Source organism: Triturus cristatus, chromosome 3_1, assembly GCF_964204655.1.
Source record: "Triturus cristatus chromosome 3_1, aTriCri1.1, whole genome shotgun sequence".
NCBI classification, from domain to species: domain Eukaryota; kingdom Metazoa; phylum Chordata; class Amphibia; order Caudata; family Salamandridae; genus Triturus; species Triturus cristatus.
Genome location: NC_140583.1, coordinates 653,496,595 through 653,522,362, shown reverse-complemented (window position 1 = coordinate 653,522,362; position 25,768 = coordinate 653,496,595). Strand labels below are relative to the sequence as shown.

Genomic DNA, 25,768 nt, shown 5'->3' with positions numbered 1-25,768 from the left:
TCAGTTGAATAGCCAGGTCTTAAGTTCCCTTTCTAAATCCTGGAGAGAGGGTGAGGTCCTGAGATGGAAGGGGAGGCTGTTCCAGGACAATGTGATGAGTTAGGAGAAGGAGCGTCCTCTACTTTTGCTTCTTTGGATGCGGATGGTGTGAGCGAGGGAGAGGGAGGCAGAGCGTAGGCTTCTGGATGGTTGGTGGAAGCTCAGGCGGTGGTTGATGTATGCTGGTCCTTGGTTGTGCAGGGCTGTGCAGGCATCGGTCAGAATCTTGAATTGGCATCTCTTGTGGACAGGGAGCCAGTAGAGTTTCTTCAGCTGAGGGGTGATGTGGGTCCATCTGGGGAGGTCGAGGATAAGCCTGGCCACCGAGGTCTGTATGGTCTGCAGTCTCTTCAGGGGGTGTGGGTGTGTGGCAATTCCTGATCCTTTGCTGGTCACCAATAGTTCAACTTCAGTTGTTCACTAATATTATAGAGAAGGCAACTTAATTAAGAGCTGGTAACAGTCCTTCCGTCTGACCATCTGCTGGCCCATTCACAGTTCGGCATCAGAGGAGAACACAGAATCAGCCTTGATAGTTTCTTCAGAAGAGCTGAGAACTACTCTTGATGTAGGATCAAATGCAGCCTTAATCCTGTTGGATCGTTTAGCTGCATTTGATAAGGTCAACCATGCTATATTGACTGATTGGCTCCATGCTGTAGGTATCGGGGTTCTGCGCTGGCCATTCTAAAATCCTTTCTGTCGCAGAGAAGACAATTTGTGGCCCTGGAGGAATGCTCCTCTAGCACCTTCTTGCTACCATGTGGGGTTCTGTAGGGCTCATCTTTGAGCCTTATGCTTTTTACCCTATAGGTTACCCCTCTGGCCACACTAATCAAAACGTCTAGCTTCTTGGTCACCAGTTACGAAGATGACACTCGGATAGTAGTTTCAGTGTCTGGCAACCCAGAAGATACAACTGGCAGATTTCATAGCTGCATGATGGAAATTAGTAATTGTATGTTTAACAATTGCTTAAAATGTAACTCCCGCAAAACCGAGGTCCTCCTGCTGGGCAACAATACATCTATTTGGTCCCCTACTTGGTGGCCACAAGAAGTAGGAGCACTACCCATACCGGTTTCTAAAGCTAAAAACCTGGGTATCATCTTCAAATTGTCTTTTAATAAAAATATCAATACTGTGACTTCCTCATGTTTTTCATTGTCAAAATCTTGAAGAAGATTTTTCCATTCATTCTGCAGAACATGCAGAGACTGCTGGTTACCGCTCTCATGTTGGACAGTGCATTACAGTAATCAAGTTTTGATGTCATCTACAGCAGAGACTCATAAATGAACTACAAGTCCTGCAGAATGGTGTGGCGCGTATAATACTTAGGATTCCCAAGCATCGTTCAGGCTCTCAAGCTCTGGCTCAGCTCCATTGGTTCCCTATCTGCAAGTGTATTGACTTCAAAGCACTTTGCATTACTTTTTAAGCTTTGAATGGCCTTGGCTCTAAATATGCGAAACAGAAATTCATTTGCCACCCGTCCAGAATTATGCGGGCCACCTCAGCCCTCAATGTGATGGTCCTAAAAGCCAGAAAAACTCGCTGGGGAGGCAGGACTTTCTTTCAATGTAAAGCCAAAAGATGGAACTCCCTCCCTCTCTATTCGAAGACATGCACAGGTCTTCGTGCTTTTAGGAAAGCCCTGAAAACATGTATTTTTAATCAATTGTTTTTTATTTTCTCCCTTTGTCGGGATCTCCCCCACTAGCCTCCATACTTTTTTGTTTCCTATCTTTCTGCAGCATGAAGTGCCTAGATACCACAGGGCAGTAATGCGCTATACAAAAGTAATTTTCATTTCATTTCATTATGCCGGTTATGCCAGTATGTCCCTCCTGCACAATTATTTCGTACTCAATTGATAACTATTTTAACCTTCCAATAAGGATGCAGACTTACACTCAAGGCTTTCTCCTTTGGCCATTCCCTCACAATGAGACTTTAACTTCTTCATGCTCTGCATTATCTTTCATAATCTGCATCTACTCCTTTTCATTGACCGCACTCCATCCCTTCTCGCTAGACATACATGTTACAAATATATTCTCCACATCATCATAATCTGCGGAATTTTTCTCCTGACAAGGCATGCGAGATAAATAAACTGCAAAACATTTTATGCAACTAGACGTTCAATTGTGTAACGGGCACGCCAGTTTTGCTGTGCGTGCTGAGAACCTACCCTTTCCACCTGTAATCAAAATGTTTACCAATGGTTTGTGGTCAGTTCAAATAATGGATGTTCTTTCCCACTCTAAAGTATTTTACTTGCTTGCAGTCCAATCACATGACATTAACTCCCTTCCAATAACAGAGTATCTTATTTCTTTATCTCTACATCTTTTCGTTTTCTAGAAGCAAAGGCTTTACTTTTGGATTTGCTACATTCAATCTGACTCAATACTGCATCCAAGTCCAATTGACTTGCATCAAGAGTAGCAACTGAAACAAACGCTTTTTCAAATGTTTGTACGGATGGTACAACTTGCAGTTATTCCTTGACCTTTGTTATGCTTTCTTCGCAATCTATTTTCCATTTAACAATCAACATCTTCTTTCACAAGATTGTGTAAAGGCTGCATCTTTTATGATTGCCCCTTGATGGATTTCGAGTAGAACTCGCATAAACCTAAGAAATGTATGGTTTGCAGGCATATTAACTGGTTTTAAGCGCTGGTGATTTGACAACCTCAGAAACACAGTATGATTTTGTTTGCACACCATTTATACTTACAACATGACCTATGTACTCAACTTGTGCTTGCATGAACTTGCACTTGTCCTTTATTCAAGGTCAGACCAACTCAACATAACAACCTATCTCCCTGCTTTTGAACTGTGTATCAATACATCATCCTGGACAGCACAACACCTTTCATTAGTTGATCCTGTGGTGGATGCTTCTACCAAATTCTTGCTGATTACTCCTTTATTAATTCAAAAGTATTAGGGTTCATATACAGATAGCAAGACAGTTATTATTGTATGTTTCTGGTAATATTATTAACTTCTACATAAACATTCTAACACACAATGAGATGCCTGTGCTCAGAATGACATAACAATTCCTTAGATCTCAATTGTTTTTGTTATTTATTGTTGCAATTGTTAGCCAACATGCATTTCGCTCTACAGTATGGCACGCAGGCCTAGGGCTTTTTAAAAGCTGTAGTGTATTTATTAAAAAAAATATGCATATATATTAGTGGAAAGCATAGCAATAATTAAGAAGATATTAAACAATCAAGTTGATTAAAACACAAAATAGAAAGAAGAATAGTGAGAAAATGAATAATAGTGACAAGAGAGAAAGGGGATGAGATATAAATATACAAGGGAAATAAGAGAAGACAACAAACAAAATCAAAACAAGAAATGAAGGAAAAATTGCAAAACAAAGAAACACTTTTGTTAATTCATAGTTTGTATTTGGGGTTTCTCAAATACAGAAGAAGCATTCACCAGAGGATCTACTACTGAACCAAGTAAGGTAAGGGCTTACAGCTAGATCAGATGCACAACCGAACACTGATTATAGGAGTACATGGCCGTAGCATTTGACAAATAGTCCTTTTTCCCGCACCAAACACCTTTCATATCTTTAAATATTTTGTTTATTTATACATTGGAATACTGCAGAGGTTAAGTGTAATCCAAAAGACATGCTGCAGAATTGGGATAAATCTTCCAGTATTATGAAAGCAGTTAGTTTTTTTGACTCCGTGTGGCATATTACCTGGTGATAAGCTGCTTTCACATCCAGTGTTTTAAAAATACATGCTTTGTCAAGTGCCATTACTAACTCTGAACCCACTTTTTAATCTTGTAGAATGTCTTCAAGATAAATCATCCATTATTACAGTGAAAATGTATGGCCTTTTGCATGGATCAGTTATCATTTGCAGCTTCCCCAGCTTCCTCCGCTTATACCATCTCAAAATCTCCCTGGTCCAACACACACATTTTTTAATGCTTCACTCTATTTTACATCTTGGCATTAAACACTCCTTTAAGTACAATCTTATGCCCTCCAGAGGCTCTTGGTTGTATGTTACTTCTGTTTATTTATTTATTATGTAGCATTCCATTTCACATAGTCATGGCAATGATGATGATTTTTGACCCGGTGTCAACCAAAAGGTTCACTTCAAAGTTATCTATTTGCATTATACACTCATGAAGAATTGTCACCTTTATTATCTAGAAGAATCACCATTAAAACTAAGGGCCTGATGTACGAAATGCTGTTCGTAAATAATTGGTTGCAATATGTAACCAGTATTTTTGCAACCAGTGAAGAATTTTACAAACCGTCAGGTCAGTTCGTAAAATTCTGATTCGGAGTGGGTTGTAATCCAACTTACACCATGAATAGTAATGAGATAGGTCACAAATTGCGGCTCCCTCAGATTGGTGCCCATCAAAGGGTTGGTGGTCTACGAGGATTAGCAGAACATCATGTCTGTAATCACCTTTAAATAAAGTAATCTTTTTTATGCAGCCTGTTTGCCTAAATAAAACAAGGCCGCACTTAAAAAAAAGTTTTCTTTTTTAAAAAGGTTGTTTAACAGTTGACAGTGCCTACTCCCCAACAAACCTTGTTTTTACATTCACAAGGGGACCCCTTTCATTTTGTTAATGAGTTGGCACTCCTATTCGACAGTCAGTAATTTTTTGGTTGCAAAGCATTGAAACATCTCATACGGATTCACTATTTGGAAGGATACCTAAATATGTTGGCAAAAGATAACACTCCTAAAATGTGATTAATAAATATGGAAAACCTATTTTGTGGTCACAAACTCTGAATCGGAGTGTCTGAGAGTGGCAAATAGGCTCATGCACCTGGCCTCTAAACCTTTTAATGTTCCTCCAAAGTCAGATTATCCTTGCCATCTTCGACAGAGTAGACTTTCCTTGTTGACTGTGTCTGTCAAACTCATGAAAAGTGCTGTCTCCTGCTGCAGTTTCTGCGCCCCATCCCTAATACAGGACAAATCATCAATTATTGTTTGATAAAATATTACGAACACAAATATCACCAATGAAACATTTAGGACACACATATTGACTTTACATTCTTTGTATGTAATGTCAAAAATAATGACAACAAACAAATAGGTCACAATTTTATTACATACGATAGATGCGTGTATTGAATTTGAACTATTATACACTATATAAAAACATATTAACTTTAAAAACAATGTTACATTTAAAAAAATGTACTTATACTGTAAGAAATATTAAACAATTTGCTGACAAATATAATACATGTAACAAACTTGAAATAACACCAAAACATAATAAAACATTAAAACAATTATAATGTAAACATAACTAATGAAGCACTTTAATTACAAACATTGGATATTAAAAAATGAAAACGTTATACAATAACAACTTTAAGAATTAAAACAAAAATATATATTAAAAGAGTTGTAAAAATAAATCAGGTGCAAAAATGAGACTTGGAAAAGTCGAATTCAGTATTCCCACTCCAACCTGACCAACACCTTGTTTCGAATCTGTGCACTTTGTCTGTGGAAATGCTATTCAACCACAGAGTACAAAACCAGGACTCTGTATTCCATGATTCAACTGTTAAAGACCTTTGATTGCAATGACAACCTTCAAGTAGTTGCTAAGTTCACAATTGCTAGACAGATGACTTCCTTCTTCTCCCACTGTTGTATTGTGCTTAATAATATGCCCATCCAGTGTCTGAACATCTGCGCCAGAGCTAAGATCGCTTCAGCTGCTTCCAAGTATGTGCCTGTCACAGCTAAATGGTCTCTTGCACATGCCTCCTCCAGGCATTAAGTTCTCGAAGCTTCCTCCTGACAGTGATATTTGACCTGGGCAGGAGGATCTGAGAAGCCTATTTGTTCAATGTGCCGATCCTTTACACTCCTGGTCCCCTTTGCTACTGAATCTCTCTCACACACACACACACACACACACACACACACACACACACACACACACACACACACACTCATGAGCATGTGCACACACTTACTTTCTCTCTCTCTATGAGATCCTGGAATAGAATAATTGTACCTATGTTGTAAATCCATTGATCCTGCTCCTAATATCATAACCTTCTCATCACCCCTTAGCCATCATCCAAAAATAAACACTTTTTCCCTCCTGTTTACAAAAGGAATTTGTGAAGGGTGGACACAAGTACAAGAGAAGGGGACATTGCTGCATATGATGCACAACCATATGTATGTTATCCGCTGGGAAAGCTGTACATTAACTGCCTTAGTAGCAGTTTCTGTTTCCGCCAATAGGTGCTATGGTGCCCACACGTTAATAATGGTAGAAACCCTATAGAGTAGGAGTGATGGAGTTATCATGAAGGTAAATTAATCCTTTCTTGCATACATGTTAAATGTTATACTAAAAGTGTCTTGTCTAACACTGCTCATGTCAGTTGCACAAGTTGATTAAATACAACACAACAGTGTTCCAATCGACACACAAGTGCATTATTTATGTTAAAGTTTTTTTTTTTTTTTTAAACCAAAAGCAGAAGTGATCTTCTATCATTACAATATATAAGGGAAGCTCCTTCCACAGACGGGATTCCAGTTGGAAAAAACCCTGATCAGTCTTGTGAGAAGGTCTCATGAGAAAATCTAATGTTATAATAGAGAAGCAGCAATCAAGAGTAACAGGATTATGATTATCTTTCCAGCAAGTCAGTCCTGTACATTGGAACATTGGCATTAAGCTGCAGCGAGGCACAGCTGGAGGCCCTCAGCCGGCTCTGCACCCAGCCCAGCACCTTTGGGTCGGTTAGTGGATGGACCGTGGATGTCTTTCTTGAAATGGGTTCTGTTGCCGGTAAGGTTTGCAGAATACTTTCTAGATTAGTGTGGGGAACAGTTTGTGTGATGTTTAGCTGAGAAGAGAGCCTGTAATTATTCCCTTGATTGTGAAGAGTATTTCTCATGCACTGCTTATGTGGAAGGGGCGCTTTTAGTTCTTCAGGTCTTTTGGGAATTATTAAACCCTCCCTAAAAAGACTGTCATCTCTCTCTTGCCAGGGTCGTAGTCACCTTCTCTCTCATTGTCTCTCTCGTGTTCTCTGCCTCTCCTGTCTCTGTTCTTTTGTTCTCCATTTCTGTTGATGTTTGTCTTACCAGGGCTTTTCCCTTTCTGGTGGATCCCACTTCAGATGAGTTGAAATTGCTTTACCTTTGCAGACTTTTGGAAGCTTCTCTGCAGTATTGTGTATTAATGCCATATTTCCTTTTCAACTATTTAAGCTGGCCTCCAGGATGTGGAACTCTCCTCCCTGGTGAAGGATCAAATTGAAGGACTATCTCCATTGGCGATATCTCTGATCCCACCCCAAAAGCTTGCTGTGAGTCTATGTATCATGGTAACCCGGGTTTGTGGAGCTACTAGGCTGTGTTTGCATTAGTCACATAAGTAGTTATAATGTTTCTATCTATGAACAGTCGAAATGGGGGATAGTTTCAACAACATCAAAGTCTTTGGCTCGTCTACCTAAAGTGGTAAAAGTTCAGAAAATGCCAAATTTTGAATAACTTTGAGATAGCATAATTGATCATAAAACACATACAGAGCATAGAAACTTGACAAGGTAAAATTACGATTCGTGTTCATTGACCAATTAGAATGAAATTGGATCTCACAATACTTCATGAGTTCACTAATCAGAATGCATCAGAGCTGGAAATGAGTTAAGGAAAAGTTTACAGTGTAAAACATTCTGCAGTATGATACTGGATAAATGGTCTTAATTCCCCGTGGGTAGTAATACTGGGAAATAATATCTATACAGCTCAGTTCAGGTTTTCCCACGGAAATAATACAACCCAAGTTCCAAATGTCAGAATGAAGGATGGCAAAGTAATGCTGCATGTTCCCCTCATCCACAGCTTGGAATGTTGTGGTTTTCCACCTCACAAATTTTGCCAGTTTTATGCGGAGAAGAAATGTCATTTCTGTGGGATATTTGGTCACAACTTGAAATCCCAATTCAGGGCGCACAGTAATATTTGCACCTGAATCGACTTTACCAGAGCCCTCGGAATGACACCCATAGCCTTTATACGTTCTGTAGACTACACAAAGTCTTTTAAAAGGACACATGTGCGCACATTGTACATTTACAACATGGATAGTTACAAAAAGTAGGAGAATTCCTGTTTAAGCATGTGTGCTTCTATGACAATACTAGCGTTTTCAGATGCAGTGAAACATGACAGGCATCAAAGCCTTTTTCAGTTCAGCATATGTGGAAAAGTTGTAGTTTCAGCTTAATTTTTTCTTAGAACAAAAACAAATGCATTCCGATATGGCTTTATAGTGACCAAAATGTAAGAAAAAGAATTATAAAAATGGGAGCGCCGACTGATCTGATCCCACCAGATGACTCTATCAGATCCTTTTGGCTAACTTATGTGTTCCTACCCACAGGTTTGATCATCTCTGTCTTATTTGATCAGCCCATTCCTATGTTTTCCAATGGAATTTCTGTTTATGATTGTGAGGAAAGGACTCTATTTGCATTCTCACTCCCTCAATTTTTTTTTGACTGATGCTGCTGGTTTTTTGACTCCGAGTTGCTTTGGGCTCTGCTGACCAGGCACCAGCGCACGTGCTCTGAACCCTCAAAGAGAATGTTTAATGTGCTGTTACTTGATTGGCATATTTAATTTACCTATTAGTCCACTGTGCCTAGTTGGGCAGCTTGTAAACTTCCAATCTGACATGGCGGTATAAACCCTTTTGCCAAGTCAAAACCTTCTTTTTTAACATTTATATGTAACCCTTATGGAGGGCCTTAGTAGCCCATAAGGCAGGGTGCCAAATATTTAAAAGGACATGTTTCTTTTATGTTTCACATTTCCTGACCGTGAAAGCTCGCAATTGTGTTTTTTCACTGTAGCAAGGCTGGTAGTCCCATTTGTTAACATAGCGTTTCACTAGCCCAGGCGCTAAGCATTAACTTCCTTTTGCGACCACCAAAAAGAATACGCCAAACTATCATGTGAAAGTTCTGGACAAACTGATTAAAATCCAGCTTAGACAATATTTGGATGATGACAATTTGCTGGATTTCTCCCAATTGGGATTTAGAGCATAACAGCACTGAAACAACGTTGCTGGCGGTGACCAACGCTATCAGGCTCCTGGTGGATGGGGACAAATCAGACATACTCATCCTCCTGGCCCTGTCCACGGCTTTAGATACGGTTTCCCAATATTTACTGCTGCAAAGATTAAATGAAATTGGACTGCATTCAACTACTCTCAGGTGGTTCAGCTCCTCCTTGAGTAACTCGTTCCCAGTGTGTTCATCGTCCTCCCATCAGGTCTAAACCATTGGCGGCATACCCCAGGGATCGTCGTTGAGCCCTATGTTCTTCAATGTCTATATGACTCCTTTGGCTAGTATTGTCAGTGCTTGGGGTATTTGATATGATATCTTCTGCAGATGACACCCAGTCAATTATCTCCATCGATGAAAAGTGCTAATCAAGAAGAGGGAATCTTGTAGTATGTCGTACGGCAGCGGCTGAGTTGCTGTTCCACTACTAAAAGCTTAGAGTTGAGAAAACAGAGATCTTATTATTTAGAAAGGCCAATTCTGTTGGGAATGACTCTTGGTGACAGTTTGCCCTGAAACCAAAAATGTAACGAGGAACTTGGGCTTTCTGTAGCGTAATTCCCTTTCCATTAACGACCAAGGGGCACATGCATCAAGCATTTTACCGGTCGCAAACAGGCTGATTCTCAGAATCGGCCCCTTTGCAACCGGTAAAATGCTATATGCGATGCATCAAGCACCAAAGCATTTGCAAAACAGGTAATTGCAATTTTTGCAATTCCCTATTTTGCGAATGCAGTTAGGGAATCACAATTTGCGATTCCCTAAAAGCAATGCATTATGCATTCGCAAATTACGTTTTCGCAATTTGGAATCGCAAATTACCATCAACTTCAAGTTGATGGTAATTTGTGATTCCTTTGAAAAATGCACTAAAATGCATTTTTCAAAGTGCAATGTGGTGCATACATATGCCCTTAGGGCATATGTGTGCGCCACATGTGCACACATGCCAATTTTGGGGGTGCAGCAGGGTGGCCTTTAGGTCCCCTAGCACCCTTCAAATTGCATGCGCAATTTGTGAGTACCTATTAGGTACTCGCAAACTGCGCATGCATTCCCATTCATTCCTATAGGCCTCTAGGCCAATAGGAATTAATGGGAAGGCATCCCTTAATAGCGAGCTGCAATTTTTTTTTGTGATTCCTTCATGCATAGGGAATTGCGGGTCCTAAATAGCAATTTCTTAAAAATCGCTATTTAGGAATCGTAATTCCTGACGTTGATGCATGTGGCCCCAAGTCAGTAAGGTCTGTGGGAGCTGCTTTGCCATCCAGCGATTACTTCGCAGAATATTCAACTGGATTCTGACCCATTGGCTTAAAACTGTAATGCAGACTTATTACTAGTGGGCTTGATTATGGTAATACTTTATATGTAGGTATGACCAACTATGTTTTTACACACTTGCAAAGCATTCAAAACAGGGCTGCCAGAACTCCTGGGTCTGCAAGCCTAACTTCTACCCACTGGCTACCCGTGCACAAGAGATCTATCTTCAAACTGCTCTGTCACATGCACCAGGCAATGTATCTTACTGTTAAACTGGCTCTTAGGACCACTGTGTTTTTACAAGCCCTCTAGAGCACTCAGGTCAGCCAATCAGGCCATCGTTTTCCAAAGGCGATTACCAGGGCTCACATGGGAGGATGCTCTGTCTCTTACCTGGCAGCCACTCGCTGGAATGCTCTTCCTCGAAAACTATGTTAAACATCTGAATTAACTGCATATCGGAAACTACCGAAAATGTGGCTATTTTCTACCTAGAAGTTTCTCTCTCTTCTATGGTTACTCATCTCTTCGCCTGACGATGGCCTTTTCTTTTTGTTTCTTCAGTGAGTCAGAACTATGTTTTGCTCCACGATATCCCTTCTGGATAAGTGTCTTCTTTATAAATAATTAGATAGTACGACTTATTTTACTCGAGCATTTCTATCAGAAATGTTGTCCATTTGTTCCAAACACGAGACAAACAATCATAGATCAGTGCACAGAAATCCACCAGAAACTCAAGGCACACACCATACTGAATAGACTGTGTTTGTTACTTATAGAGATTTTCAAGTTTGAGGAGGTGGAGCTCCATGCAGGCCCTCCAAACCTTTTAGTGCAGAACAGCAGATCAGCATAGTGGTGCATTACCAGGGCGCAGTGTGTGGTTCCACATCACAGAATCGACGGGGCTGTGCTACCGGTGCAGTACATATATTTCTGAAAACAGGACAGGTATTGTGTTGGATGACCAAGTCTCTGGCAGCCAAGTTCTCGTGGCATAGTCCAATCAGAAATCTGCTGTGGCAACCAGTTTCTATCATCAGTCCCCCAGGTCTACGTCAGTGTGCTTTGGTGACATTGGTCTCGATTTAGATCTGTGTCACAAATGTGACGGATAACCTGTCCGCAGTATTACAATCCCATTATATCCTATGTGGATCGTAATACGGGGACCAGATATCCATCACGTTTGTGATGGAATATTCCCTCCGCCGAGATCTAAATCAGCCCCAGAGTCTTCTTTGTGGCTGCACCTGAGCTCTGGAACTCAAAGCCCTTGCACAAGCGTTCTAAAACTCATGCACCCTTATAAGAAAAAGCAGAAAACCTGGCTTTTTAATTAGTGATTTTAGTGCGCTCTCACCTAGTGTTGCTGATTTAGTAGGTTAGATTCTATAGCTCCAAGAAACGTTGGCGTATGTGTGCTAACTCAATACTTTTAAGATGACATCAACATAACTGATTACTTAAAAATAATCAAGTAGGAGAGTTTGACTGCCCTCTCTGTTGTGGCTAATGTGATTTCTTCCCTAGGTGGTCTTCAGTGCTTCCAAACTGCAGATGTTTAACTATCAACAGGCTGCCGCCATCACCCCGCAGCAACTGAGTGCTCTGGACCCGCAGCAACAGCGTGCGGTCAGCCTCGTGCTTACGGCTTGGGATGACAACCTAGTTGATTTCAGAGGTAAGGCTGTGTGAGTAGCACATCCAACATACAAGAGAACAGCAGCTTTGGGGGAGGTGTACAGCCATTGGCTTCATGTTATTGGATCTGCACAACCTGTGGGGTACTCCTCACACTCTAAGGCTTCAGACTCATTGTTACCTAATCAAAGTTCCCATGTTTTCTTTTCACTTGAGGGTCAGTTCTTCTATATAGTGCTTGAGCCTGGCAATCTGAGAGATAGCTCTGATGAGATGCAAGTAGTGCTGTCTGCTCTGGTCTGTCAAGTCTTTGCTTCACATCTCAGTAGAGATGCCATGATGCTGCTTCTCAGTGAGGAGAAAGATGATGAATTGCTGCCTGCTTGATGGATGGGAATGGCATAGTTGAGCAGTCAGTGTTTGTAAGAAGTCACTGAGTGACTGGACTCACTTGTTAGGAAGGTGTATTCTGCCCCAACCTGGCAGGTGAGACTGCATGCGGGCCTGAGTTGAAGCAGTCTTTCAGCATCTCCCAGTCCAAGATACACTGGCCCCAGATCATGCAGAACCTTCATGGCAAATTACACCATTTACACACACATATGTGTATATGTGTATGTATGTATATATATATTTGTTTTTTTCTCTCAGCATGCAGGGGGAGATGTGGGGTTTGAGCAGGAGGCATCGGGGCAGTAGGCCTGCCGTCTCCTGCACTCTCATCAACATTAGCATCGTCTGAGCTCGTGTTTTTTTAGATAAAGCAAGTTTCATTAAAATTCCCTATTCAACAAAAGTTTACTACTGATCTGTAATTCGAATGTATTTATTGTTTTTACAGGAATGTCCAGCAGCGTCCTCATTCGGGCCAGTGTCACCTTGGGGTGCAATGTTCTCCTCTTTCTTTATTTGATGTTCTGAGCTGTCAGTCGTTATATTTTCTAAATGTGGAATAAAAATGTGAATCCGTCTACCCTGTGTGTATTTGTGCAATAATAAAGGAACCTTTTAAAGCCATTTGGCTGTGAAAATTATATCTTGTCTTTGTCATTCTGTTTCACTGAAAAAGGGGAGTGAGGTTAATAATTAATAGTCGCTTCAGAAAAGTGGGCGGGCCCATAGTGTAAGAGGCAGTGTGCCTGCATGGTGTGGGGAGAAGTACCCAGAAGGCCCTCCGCATTTCAATGGTGAGTTGAAGATCACCTTCAACATGAGAGAGCCTTAACTGATCAAGCATCCAGTTGTGAGCAATACAGCTGAATTATGTCCAAGAAGATTTCCAAGATCCCATGAGATCCAAAGAGACAGAGAGGGATCAGGAGAGATGTGTCTACCCAATAACACTTGGCAGAGAACCATGTTTAAAGCCTCTGGTAGGAAATGTATGAGGCAGCGTATAAGAGTTACTGTCCAAGAGTGTGTTTTAATACAGGTGTGAGTATATAGGTACATCCCTTGTAGATTGACAACACCCTAAGCATAGATGCCTTTGCAGGAAGAGCAGAACCAATTAATTGAATTCCATTTGCTCACCATTTCCAAGCTCTCGTGTGCCATGAAGATTAGCAACTTTGGTGGCTTATTGGTATAGAATTGGTATAGTGCTTTGCTGATCTAACATCACACCACTACAGCAAGGATAAGCAACTTGAAACTAATGCGTTTTAAGATACTATGTACTAGGGACCTTAAGTTTCACTCATTGCAAGGGAAATTCACAAATTTGGAGGTACGGTTCAGCACTCGCAGGGTCACGTGTCACACCTGCTGGGCAGGGTAGAACCTGAGCTCAAAATGCACCTCTGCCCAGATCTCTGCTTTATGCACAGTGACTCCAATTAGCAGCAGGAGCTTCAGCACAGCCACTCTCAGGAAGCCATTGGCCAAACTCATTTGATGGGGTAGGGCTTTTTTGACACATGGAGAGCTGCTCCACAACTTTTGTCAGCCATGTGTTTACGTTAGTGAGGTTTTGGTGTTATTCTCCTAATTTTACATACATTGTTATTGCTTTAGCATTTAACCAATGTCAATTCCCAACTTGCCACCAATGTGAAGGTGACATCACTTCCTGTGAAGTCATTCAATATGCTAATTTAGTTATCACGCCTCCGAATTTTCACAACTTGAGAGCTCTGCGTGGCCTTTAATGCAGTCCACCTCCATTGATGCCCCTATCCCTCTCCTACCCACAAATGAGAAGACTCTTGGTTTTTTGATTAGCATATGTTTTGTTTTTAAATGTACGACTTTTGTATTGTTTTCTTATTAAAATGTGTGCGAAGTGGTAAGGTTTTAGGTACATTGATTCGTTCACATTCTTTAAAACCAGGAAAGCATTCAAAATAGTTTGGCATAAGGGTTGTTCCTCTCCAAAACTTGTTTTTTTAAATGTCGTAGCAAATTGTGCCCTTTTCCGGAAACTTGGCTTGCAAAATTTTTCAAAGCTCTTTAGGGTTTAAACAAAACTGTACACAGGATATTCCCATGGGTCCAGTATTTTTATTGAAAGGAGTTAGTGCCATCTAGTTTTCTAGTTTTAGTAATGCAATTTTGCCAATCTTCACCCCTATGCAGTGCTACACTATTTGGCCAACTTCAACAATTCTACAGAAATGCACTTTATTTTTTCACACTTCACAGTAATGCACATATGTCCGTTCCCACAAATGTGCTGCACTGAAGTCAGTTTTCACAATGCTAGAATAATGCACATATTCATGCAGTCTCCATACTGCTGCACTAATGCACATTTTACCCAGTTTGGTAGTGATACCCCGACAGGTAAGTAATTTTATTGTACAGTTAATTAAAACTCACAATTTAAAACCATCAAGACATTAAAAGCGCATAAACAATCCTTGTTTGTACTTTGACATTTTCAAAATACAGTTTACCTGCTTAGCTTATTGATGTTATGCTATACGTGGAGTTCATATCGAGACTCAGTTTTATTACATATTTGAATCCTTTTAAGGCGGATAAAAGCATGGACAAAGTGCTTGTGCGTCAGAGTGCCAGTTCAATCCTATGAGGCAGGTAAAAACATGGATAAAGTGCTTGTGCGTCAAGGTACAAACATGGGTTTGTCGAATCGGGCCCACTTGAAGGTTGGCCGTTAAAGTGCTCTATAAGAGTAGACTAGCCAATTGCTATTCTACTGTCGCCTATTGCTTGGGCTTGAGTCTTTCAGTCACTATATCAAAGTACTTTGTAAGTCTACAGTTTAGGTGAATCTCTTCTGGATTAAAACACAATTTTACAGCTTGCCTATAGGTCCTGATGCCCTTCTGATTCAATGTTGGTCGAAGTAAGGCACGCCTTATGTCCATCAAGTTTGGGCGGATGCAAATGATATTTATTAGGTCCTCGTTTCCTGTTACGTAAAGGCAACAGGACTGATCTTCTGGTCTCCTTTTCCAAGGTGGGAGATGAGGAGGAATTGGTAAAATGCCAAAGCGCAACTTTAAAAAAAAATTTTTATCTTCTGTTTAACTCCTATTTTCAAGTAAGATTGTAGCGTAAGAGCTTTATAGTCATTAAGTACTATCCATCCGTGAGCCCTCTTGGACAAAGTTTCCTTGTCTTCTGTTATGGATATCAGTTTTGTTACTTTGGTTACGACCTTTTTGAAGCTCTTATGATCTATGGAGGATTCCCAGAGGTTGGTCAATTCGAGCCTTTCCAGTGATTCGACCAAGTACTCTCTGGCAGGTGATTTCTCCCGATGTGACAGCTCGGTCCAAAGATGCGCGTTTAGGGATCCTTGCTCTGGACCTCTGAATCTTATGCCAGCTTTTTATATAAGCACCCCTTCTTTCCACTATGTGCTACTGAAGACCGAATTCCAGGCGAATTTGGGCAGGCGACACATAGTTTGGTATCTGAAAAATTGCTCTATATATGCTACTAATTATTTTATCTAGGACTATCGCATCTTTCCCTTGCGTTGGTTCGCTCCCATATGTGAGCATTGGCTGCAGTCGTGCTAGCATCACCTGTAATAGGGGGATCTAGTTTTTGGTCTGGTAGGACTTTCTTCAGGGGCCTTATTGCGTGGTAACTCATTGTGCCCCTCCGACGCAGAACCTCCAATTGGGGTTTATACGAGCCTCTGCTATCAAGTAAAACTCCGAGGTACTTGTAGTTGGTTACCCAGTCTAGGCTGCGCCCATCCAGGCACCACGTGATTAGTCTTATTGTAATTCACGGTCATAATTTTTCTTTTCTTTAAGTTGATGCATAATGCATTGCGTTGCGAGAGTTTGTTAGTAGTGTCCATCAGTTGTTGAAGGCCGATTGGGGTCCGGCTTATTAAAAGCAAATCATCTGCATATAGGAGGTTGGACAACGAGATATTTCCCAAACGCGGGGCATGCGATGTACTGTTGTCCAGTTCCCCTGGTTGAACAGCATGGGGGCTAGAACGCACCCTTGTTTCAGGCCTTTGGTGGTGTTGATTTGCCTTGAGAGTTTTGTCTCGGCTCCCAGCTTGATCAGTTTGGTACTAATACAAGAAAGCGACCAGTTTTTAGGCTCCTGAAGTAAGGTGCATGTTGCTCATTTTCCTTAAACCTGCAGCAATGCACGTGTACTTAATCACCACAGCGCTGCAGTTGACCTCATCTGTGATTAATCACCCTAGCCGCACATGAATGCACATTTTTCCAATTCTGCATTGATTCAGATGCTTTGCAACTGCTTAGAAATGCAATAAGGCTCAGATTAGCACAGTTTTCACAATGCTTCTGTAATCTACATTATTATCCGATGTCACAATGGCACACTGATCCACATGGTACTCCAAACTCTACAGTGCTGGACTGGTGGAAATATCTGTCCATCTGCCATAATGCCTCCGTACGCTTCCCAATCAACACAACTATGCGGTAGAGAACTTATCTGTGCTACTTCTGCGGTGCTGTTGTAATGCACATTTGTGCCTGTTTTTCACAATCAACAGCGATGCATGTACCACAGCAAATAATATCATGCTTCCATTAATACACACTGACAAACACACAGGCTTAAGGACAGGCAGGCAAACAGACACACAGTGGTGCAAACAAAGGCTCAACACACATCTCCAAATGCACAACCAGGTACAGACTGCTCATGTGCAGCGACCGATAAAAATGCGCAGACAAACCACACACACAAACACGTGCGCACACAGGAGAACTGGAGCATGCGGCCCTAGCACCGAGGTTGCCTAGTCTTGATTCCAACTTCCGCTCCCCCACCCTACATTTCCTGCCTCTTTATCTCCCCCTTGCAGACGCTTTATCGTTTCTGCCTGCTCCCTGTGTCACTGTTTTCCTATCTTTCTCTGCCTCATTGTTTCACACTTTCGGCTTTTCTCTCTCTTGCTCCGAGTCTCAGGCGAAGGATAAAATATACGTCGCGGTCTCTGTGGCCCCAAAAGTGCCAGACCCCCCCACCAACTGCACTCACCCGTATAAATAAAGCACTGCACCCCTCGACAACACCCCCTACATAGGCCAACGTACCGCAAACGCCCATTTCAATCGTCAACTCGAAAAGTACACCAAATGCAAATTGAAGCGTTTTGAAACCCCATCTGGGATAAGGAAGCGCTTCATCAAAGCTTCAATACAACAGTGAAAGATCCATGTTATGTTAAGATAATGGAGCTTTCTAAAGCACGCTACCACCAACAAATGTTTTGGCGCTTTAGCTTGTATTCATAGACGTGGGAATTCTGCCGCACTGAGTTACATTTGTTTTATTTCTTATAATTTAAAAAGAACTCGCGGCTCCTGCGGCCTCTCTGCATTTTTGTTTGATATAAAGAGCTGGTGTAAGAAGCATTCTTCGGGGTTTCTTGTCTGGTGGCAGTGAGAGAAGAACCGTTGTTGGTGTTCGCCCGGCCTACAATTCTGTCGAAGAAGTGTGCAGAAAGGTACCCAGCTCTCCTGTACCTGTTCATTACAGAGCCCAGAAGTCCTCATTGGTCCACTTCGCAGTAACCCGCTTTCACTTCATGCTTTGTTCGCGCAGTGCCCCGCTAGTCGCTCTCACTGCTGGTGGTACGTGCCCTGTCCACAAGCCCAACACTCAGTGGTAACGCGTTTTAATTTACTGCTTATGTTGTCAACTAAACTATGACTGCTAACACAAGTAATGTTCAAACATAAATTATTGTCCTGGTAAGTGGCACTATTTGTTCACCCGCGGCAGAATAAAAAGTCTGAGTTGGCTTGGTTGGGATCTGCACCTCTGACCTCCAGTTTACAGAAAGATCTCCACAACTAAAGCTAAGCCGACTGAGCTGGCTCGCTGACATCACGCCTGTCCGTGTTACTTACTGTTCGGGGAGTTTATAAAATGTCTGCCTCGAGATGGGCCCATTCATCTCTCCCTCCTCCTCTGTATGTAATATTCCGCCTCTCCCCCACCGCGTCAATCTGGTAATGACCCCATCCCTCCAAATAGTGACGTCACAGTTTGTGATACCGTTTGCATCACTCTTTTGCCTGCGTTCCTACAGCAGCAGGAGAGAGGGACTATGAACATGCGACAGCCTCCTGAGGTCTGGAGAATATCAGGGAACCCGCCTCCGAAGCTTCGAAACGAAGTTTGGTCAGGGAACCCTACTCCGAAGCCGAGGAACAAAGTTTGGCAATTGTGTGTGACAACGAACATTTGTACATTTTCCTCTGTTGAAAAGATGTAATTGTTGTGCTGAACACCGAGCACTGGCCTGGCATTTCAGAACCACCAACACAAAGATGCTCTCCTGGAAAGATAGACGGAGCTTGCGTCTGCACGACCACAAGTGCACATTTCACATAGTTATCTCTGGGGAAAACCAAAATCCTGCACTTTGCGTTTGTTCTAGAGATCCCAATTCCCCAAACTCTTTAATAACGGAAGAGTACACCCGCTACTTTGTGCACAACAACACAGACTTGAGAATGGCAAAAGGATCACAAAGAAAACCCCCCAAAGAACCACACCATGAAGGCAGTGTGTGAAATTCTGCACTCAAATTAGAGAGCAATTCATTCTGTACCAGGAGGGCAAACAAAAATGTACATGTGGGAGAGATGACAGCTTTTTGGTACACTCACCACACACAAGTGACAGCTTGCAGGATACATGGGCTTTCATCACTGTACTCTGCTCTCCAGCTAATGTATTACCAGAATATATATGTCCCCATCAAGAAGATTCTGCACACACATCAAGCCATTCAAAATTCATTATGCCAGACCTTTGTGGTTTACCGGAATAGCCATGGACATGTGTGTATCTGTGGTGTTGTTTAGGATCAAAGGTCAACACACCCACCTAAGATCGGTCAGACTCCATGTTTGACACACTATTAAGTTCAGTTGAGATGCCATATCCAGCAAAACAGAATGAGTGGCTTTGCAGATCTGAGGGGAATGGCCCCAATAACCCTCGCACCTTCGCTTTGTACCCTAGCCTCTGACTGTAACTGCCACCAACGAGTCAATGGAGCAAAAATACCCAGCAAAAAGTCATCTTTCTTTGAGATCCTCCAAGGTGCAATCCCAAAGTCACCACAGGACTGTGACAAATTAAAATCAGAAGGAGATTGTGAAAAAGGAAAAAGACACATTTTCATCTGAAATGCCGGGCATCCCTGCTTTGTATTGTATTGTATTGTAGCATTTGTATAGAATTTTCCCGCCCTTAATGAGAAACCAAAGCGCTTTATGGATGGTCAAGAAAGCAGCTACTCAGCTTGCTATGCATGGTTGAAAGAGTGTCGGAATAAGGTGCAGCTTGAAAGAAGTATGCTTGGTGTCATGTGAGAGGTTCAGGGGTGTGCTTATATTGCTGCAGTGCTTACGTACGAGGCGCAAATGACAAACAGAGAGAGATAGGATCACAGTGTGCTTATACATACTGGTACATCTTGTCACTGGATGTTTTAGGGAGCCGCCAGATTATGGCTTTTGGGAAACGTACTTAATTGCCGATTTTCCTTATTTAAGCTGGGAAGATGTTTTAAGAGCCTACGGTCTGTGCAGAAGGATCTCCTGGGCATGCAGGTTTTTTCAATAAGAGGATGATCAGGGGTAGTGTCATACTGTATCAGAGTTTTCTATACTGGTGGTATATTTTGGATTTGGATTGAAGGAGTATTGGCAATATCCAGCCAGTGGCCCACTGAGTGATGTAGAGTGCCTGGAAGGCGATCCATCTTACAGTTTGTTGCTGGGCAGTACAATGAGGCTTGGGATGATGTGGTCATTTCTGTGGAGGTTTAGGACTTGTCTGGGGGCAGCACTCAGAATGTATTGTAGCCTGTGGATTGTGTTCTGAGAGGCTCCGATAAGGAGACCTTTGGTATAGTCGGGACTAGACAACGCTAAGGCTACTGCTGCATGGACTGTGAGGAGAAATCCAGTCTGCAGAAACGTATGGTGTGGGATACCTATTGCATAGAAAGTGATTATGGTAACTTAGATTAACTGTGTTTGAAGGGAGAGGTTGGACTCCATTATCACAGCCAAGATCTTTACTTCAGAGGAAGTGGTTGGAAGCGGTTCATTGTCCTAAGGCCATGCAATTGTTGTGTCATTATGCCAAGAACCACAGGCAAGAATCTGTTTTAGAGGAATTAAGTTTTATACAGGCCTATTACCTTACCGTGTCTACCTACTGAGGACATTGGCCATGGGCTGAGGTGTCCAGGAGTGGGGATTTTTTAATCTTTAAAATGAATGCACATTGTTGGTGTAGTTATACGAGGTACGAGTGAATGAGTTGATGAGGTTTGGAACGGTTAACAGATATCCAGTGAAGAGCGGAGTGGTGATGGTCAAGCCTTCGTGAGGGATGCCTGCATGAGAGGTTAAATGTGCTAAGCAGAATAGGGCAGAGGCGGCTGTGAGAAAGTGCCATCTTTCTTGCATGGTATGCCCCCACTTTTTGCTAAATTGCTGAATGTACTTTGACTGAGTGTACCCTGGACTCCTGCCAATCAGGTGCCCAGGGCCTATGTTCCTTCCTTAAAACACACAAACTCCAAATTGGCAAACCCTGGCCACATGTCAGCCCCTGGTAAATGGTACCCTAGGTACCCAGGGCCTTGTGACCAGGGAAGACCCCTAAGGGCTGCAGCACTCATTGTGCCACCCTTAGGGTCCCTGTACCCTTACACACACACACTGCCTTTGCAGGCTGAGTGTCTGGGTGCAGGACAAAATGAAGAGTCGACATGGCACACATCTCTGTGACCGGCGGAGAGAAGGAGCTCCGTGAGGCTTTGGGTGATCCGCATTACAGCTGAGTGTGGAATCACTGCGAGGACTCACTTGAGGAGCCCGTGCAGTACCTATTGATGCGAGCTGGTACGCGAGGCCATGGCTCACTAAGGTCCCCAAGAGAGAAAACTCTAGCAGTGTCCTGTGTTTGTGCCAAGCGACTGGAGCAGCCCTGACGAAATCTCCATAATAAGATTGGGCGATGAAACATGTTGGCACTATGGTATGCACATTAAGCAACCTTTTTAATTGTTGATTTGGGTGCACATCAAAGGAGTAATAAAGTTTGAACCTATTGAGGGTGTATCCTTCTCAACCTTTTATCTTCACTATTCAGTCGTTTTGGTATGTGAACCTCTCACCACGTACCTTCACAAATATATTCTTTTGGACACTCTTCGAATTTTTCTTTGAAACATGATGGTAACCAATGATGATAAAAGTGGGCAGAGCTGATGAGTACCAATCAGCAGGCTCAATTGGTGTTGCGCACATGAGGTGCCATCTTGTTTTTCTCACATTTTTTCTTTTTCTTTTTTCTTTTTGCTTATTTCTTTTACTATTTGTATTTGAAATAACACTTGGTGTAGTTTATATGTATTATTCATGCACCTTGAGGTTTGTCTGGGGGATTGCCACAGGTAAAAATCCTATTTTACAATTGAAGGTGGCTAGCGTAGTGGATGACTACCCTTTTTCCCAAAAAAGTGGGGAGTGGTATATACCTAAAGTAATAGGATTTAATCCACAGCTAAGAGAAAAAAGATTCTACCTTCCAAGTCCTAGGTCTTTGTTGATAGATACTGATTGAGAGGAGGGCGGCCTAGGTTCTTTTTCCCTCTAAAGCTCCTCAGTGTGTATACACATCTCTGTGTGCCATGCCCAACACCTACACTGCCATGGCATATGTCAGTCACCCCTCTGGCTGGGTGCCTTATGCCCATGGTGTGGGCACAGGAGCAGGAGCCCTGTGCCCCTACAGTACCCAGGTCCATTCCCGGGCACTGTAAGTGCAATGCTGCCATTTAAGAGTACATGGTGCTGAGAGCTCGTCAAACACGAGCTCCACAGCACCATAATGGCAACACTAAAGACTGGGACGTTTGGTAGCAAACTTCTCAGCACATTAAACCCACACTGATGCCAGTGTGGGATTTAATGTACCAAGCACCCCAGAGGGCATCTTAGAGATGCCCCCTTACAACTAACCTACAATCCACGTCTGCTCTGAGGCTGCCCAGGCTGCCACACAGCAGACACGTTGCTGGACCCCTGGGTGGGAGAGCCCCTGCTCTCCCGGGCCTGCAACAATGCACATCCTGGGTGAGGTGATAGATCTCCTCCCCCAGGATGAGCAAAGGGAAGCTTCAAAGGCCTGCCGCCTCTAGGAGTTTCCCCAGGCCACTGCAACCCCCCACTCTGGCGGGAAGCTTGTCCAGAAACCCCATACAAGGACAGGGGATGTGCCAGCCTGCCCACCCCACAGGTGGGGGAGGCGAGGTGAAGCACATCTCCGGGCTTTCGCCATCTTGAAGATGGGAGGCCCTACCCTATCAGGATTAGGCTACTGCCCCCCTCCCACAGGAGAGAGGCAGGATAGGGGGTGTACCCACCTCAGGACAAGGACCCATTGGTCCCTGGCCTTCACCTACCTGTAACGCCCCTAAATCTAGTATTTTGGGGCACCCTGAACCTTCCTTCCCCAGATTCCAGATTCCGAAACTACAAGAAGAGCGAGAAGAAAAGAAGACCTGCCCTGCAGCTGCGAAGGAGAGGGAGACACCAACTGCTTTGGCCCCAGCCCTACCGGCCTGTCGACCTCGGACTTGCTCTTGCTCCAAACCCGGCATCTCTTGTGGCCAGCAACCTCAGAAACCCCGGAGGACCTGGCTACCTTTGAACTCTGATCCCCTGGGACTCCCATGAGTAGAGGCTCTACTCAGAACCTACCTTTCACCCCTGGCAGCAGCCCGGAACCACGATCCCAGACCACTCTGCACCCGCCAAGCCTGGCCGGTGCCGGAGTGAACTAAACCCACGAGGACGACCCCACGGCGTCTGTGACCCCGAGTCCGGCACCCAAGGACCCCCCTCGACAATCCTGAAGAAGCCTGCAGCCTCAGAACAGAGTGCCACCCCAACCGCGATCAACAGAGGGTAAGATTTCCGACATCAAAAGGCACCCCTGCACCCGGCGCCCCACGGCCCTCTGTGTCCAATCCCGGGGTACCTACCTATCCTCCAACTACCCAACTTACCCCTCGAAGTGGTGGTGGCACCTGAAGAGTCCTCGTCCCCGAGCCTGCAGTCTTTTTCCAAACCGGAGATTTCCCATAGAAATCAATTGAGCGCCCGACGGCTCAAAAGCACCCTGCACCCAGCCGCCCGAGTGGCCCTGGCAGTGAAAACTCTACTCTGACCTACTTCCCCACTTGCCCTGAGTAAGTGACCAGGAGCCCAGCTCCCACAGCCGCGTGGCTTGCCAGACAGCAGCCACCAACCCAGGCCCCCCTATCCCTCATAGGATAACATTGGGCCTAACTCTCTCTGCACCTGGCCGCCCTAGAGTCGCTGAGGGTGAAACAACTATACCTACCTGACCCTGGGAGACCCCTGAGTCTGTGCCCAGAACCTCAACACTGCCAGTCGAGTACTTACCCTTAAACCGCAAACTCTATTTTCCTCATAGGGTAACATTGGCTGACTTTTTCCTGAAATTTCTTCTAAGTGTGGACTTTTCAAATCTTCAAATAATCACCAAAAATCAGCCGAGTGACAAAAACGAATTTACTCACCTGCTCTTAGGTGAGCTCCCAGTGCTGGATCTTGGTGCCCAGCACTGACTCTGAAAAGTACCCACAACTATACTTACCTTTAACTCATTTTTCTTCCATAGGAAACCATTGACTGTTTTTCTGTGAAATTTCTTCTAAGTGTTGATTTCTGCAATTTCTAAATATTCGTCAAAAATCGTATAACATCTGAAAACGTAATTACTTACCTGTTTTGGATAAAGGTCCCAGTACTGAGTCTAGGCACCCAGTACTGGATTACAAAAGTAACGATAACCTACTGTACCTGTAACCTACATTTTCTTCCATAGGGAATCATTGATGGTTTGCTCTGAAATATTTTCTAAGTGCTAACTTTTGAAATAGCTAAATATTAGTTAAAAATCATTACAGTACCAAAGTCGGCTTTCAACAGCTGATTCGGAGAACTGACCCAGGACTGGATCTAGGATCCAGGCCTGGAATTACAAAAGTAATCTAAAAAGTAATCTGTTGCATATAATTTGAATTTATCATTGAGCTCAATGTATTGTGTTTAGAAATAGAGTTGTTTACTGCAACTACTTGTAACTGTTTACTAAAAAGTCTATTGCATATACAAAAGTATTTTTATGAAACATCTCCTGTCGAGAAAGTATATTTTAATTCCAAGTGTTGGTTCTAAAATAAAACAAGCATATATTTTTTATATACAAACCATTGGCCTAGAGTTCAGTTATTGAGTGTGTGGAACTATTTGCTGACTGAGTGTGTACAACAAATGCTTTACACTGTCCTCTGATACTGCCTTACTGCTCGACCAGGCTACCACTTTGGAGAGTAAGGTTATATCTAACTTTAACCTCTGTTAAACCCTTGGGGTCTGTGGACTCTGTACACCCTGTACCTATTAAGGAACAGTATATACAGAGCCACTTTCTCACAGCGGCAATTTGGGCTTTTTCAGCAAAGCCGAAATTGATCCAGTGCAGGACATCACCCTGAATTCCTATGGTGCTTAATCTTTGAAGTAGTAGTTGGTTATTCAATATGTTAAAGGCTGAGGTGAGGTCAAGTAGGAGGAGGAGAGTGTCTGCAGTAGAATCAGCTGTGTTCTTGCAGTAATTTCAAGCTCTTCAACATTGGAAACTTGTTTATCTGTCTGAAAAGCAGTTGTTGTGTTCAAGGAAGATTGTGATCTGTGAAGAGGATACTTTTTTCAATACGCCTTTCCAGAAATGATTAATTGGTTATAGGCCTATAGTTTGTCCAATTCCCGTGGTCAAGACCTACTTCTTCATGACAGGTTTTATGTAAGATCTTTTAGGATAGTGGGGAACTCTTCAGGGTGAAAGGGAGGAATCAATGATCTCACCCTGCCCGGAATGCCTTTAGTTTATGCAAGAAAGAGGTTTTTGAATATTTCATGGGACATGGTTCTGTTAGTGAGCTGACGATGCTGTTGATCTTGATTTTGAGAGAAAATATTATTCAGGATTATGAGCTTTTCTGATGAAGTGACTAGGGGTGGTCAGAAAACTCCGCTCCGCCAGCCTAGCGGATAAAGCCAGTCACCCCTGCTCCCTGGCCCCTGCTTCTGAAAGCAG

The 25,768-nt window shown here is 43.0% G+C and overlaps 1 protein-coding gene across 1 annotated transcript in view; it reads left to right on the top strand.

The window, feature by feature from the left end:
* The window catches only part of LOC146860745 (uncharacterized), a 317,920-nt gene extending 304,759 nt beyond the window's left edge, over positions 1–13,161 (top strand). Inside the window, exons 22-25 of the mRNA XM_085646168.1 lie at positions 6,761–6,909; positions 7,335–7,432; positions 12,017–12,167; positions 12,969–13,161. Coding sequence (XP_085502294.1) covers positions 6,761–6,909; positions 7,335–7,432; positions 12,017–12,167; positions 12,969–13,048 — 478 coding nt within the window. The 3' untranslated portion in view covers positions 13,049–13,161. The remainder of the gene's footprint in view (positions 1–6,760; positions 6,910–7,334; positions 7,433–12,016; positions 12,168–12,968) is intronic.
* The last annotated feature ends 12,607 nt before the right edge of the window (positions 13,162–25,768 follow it).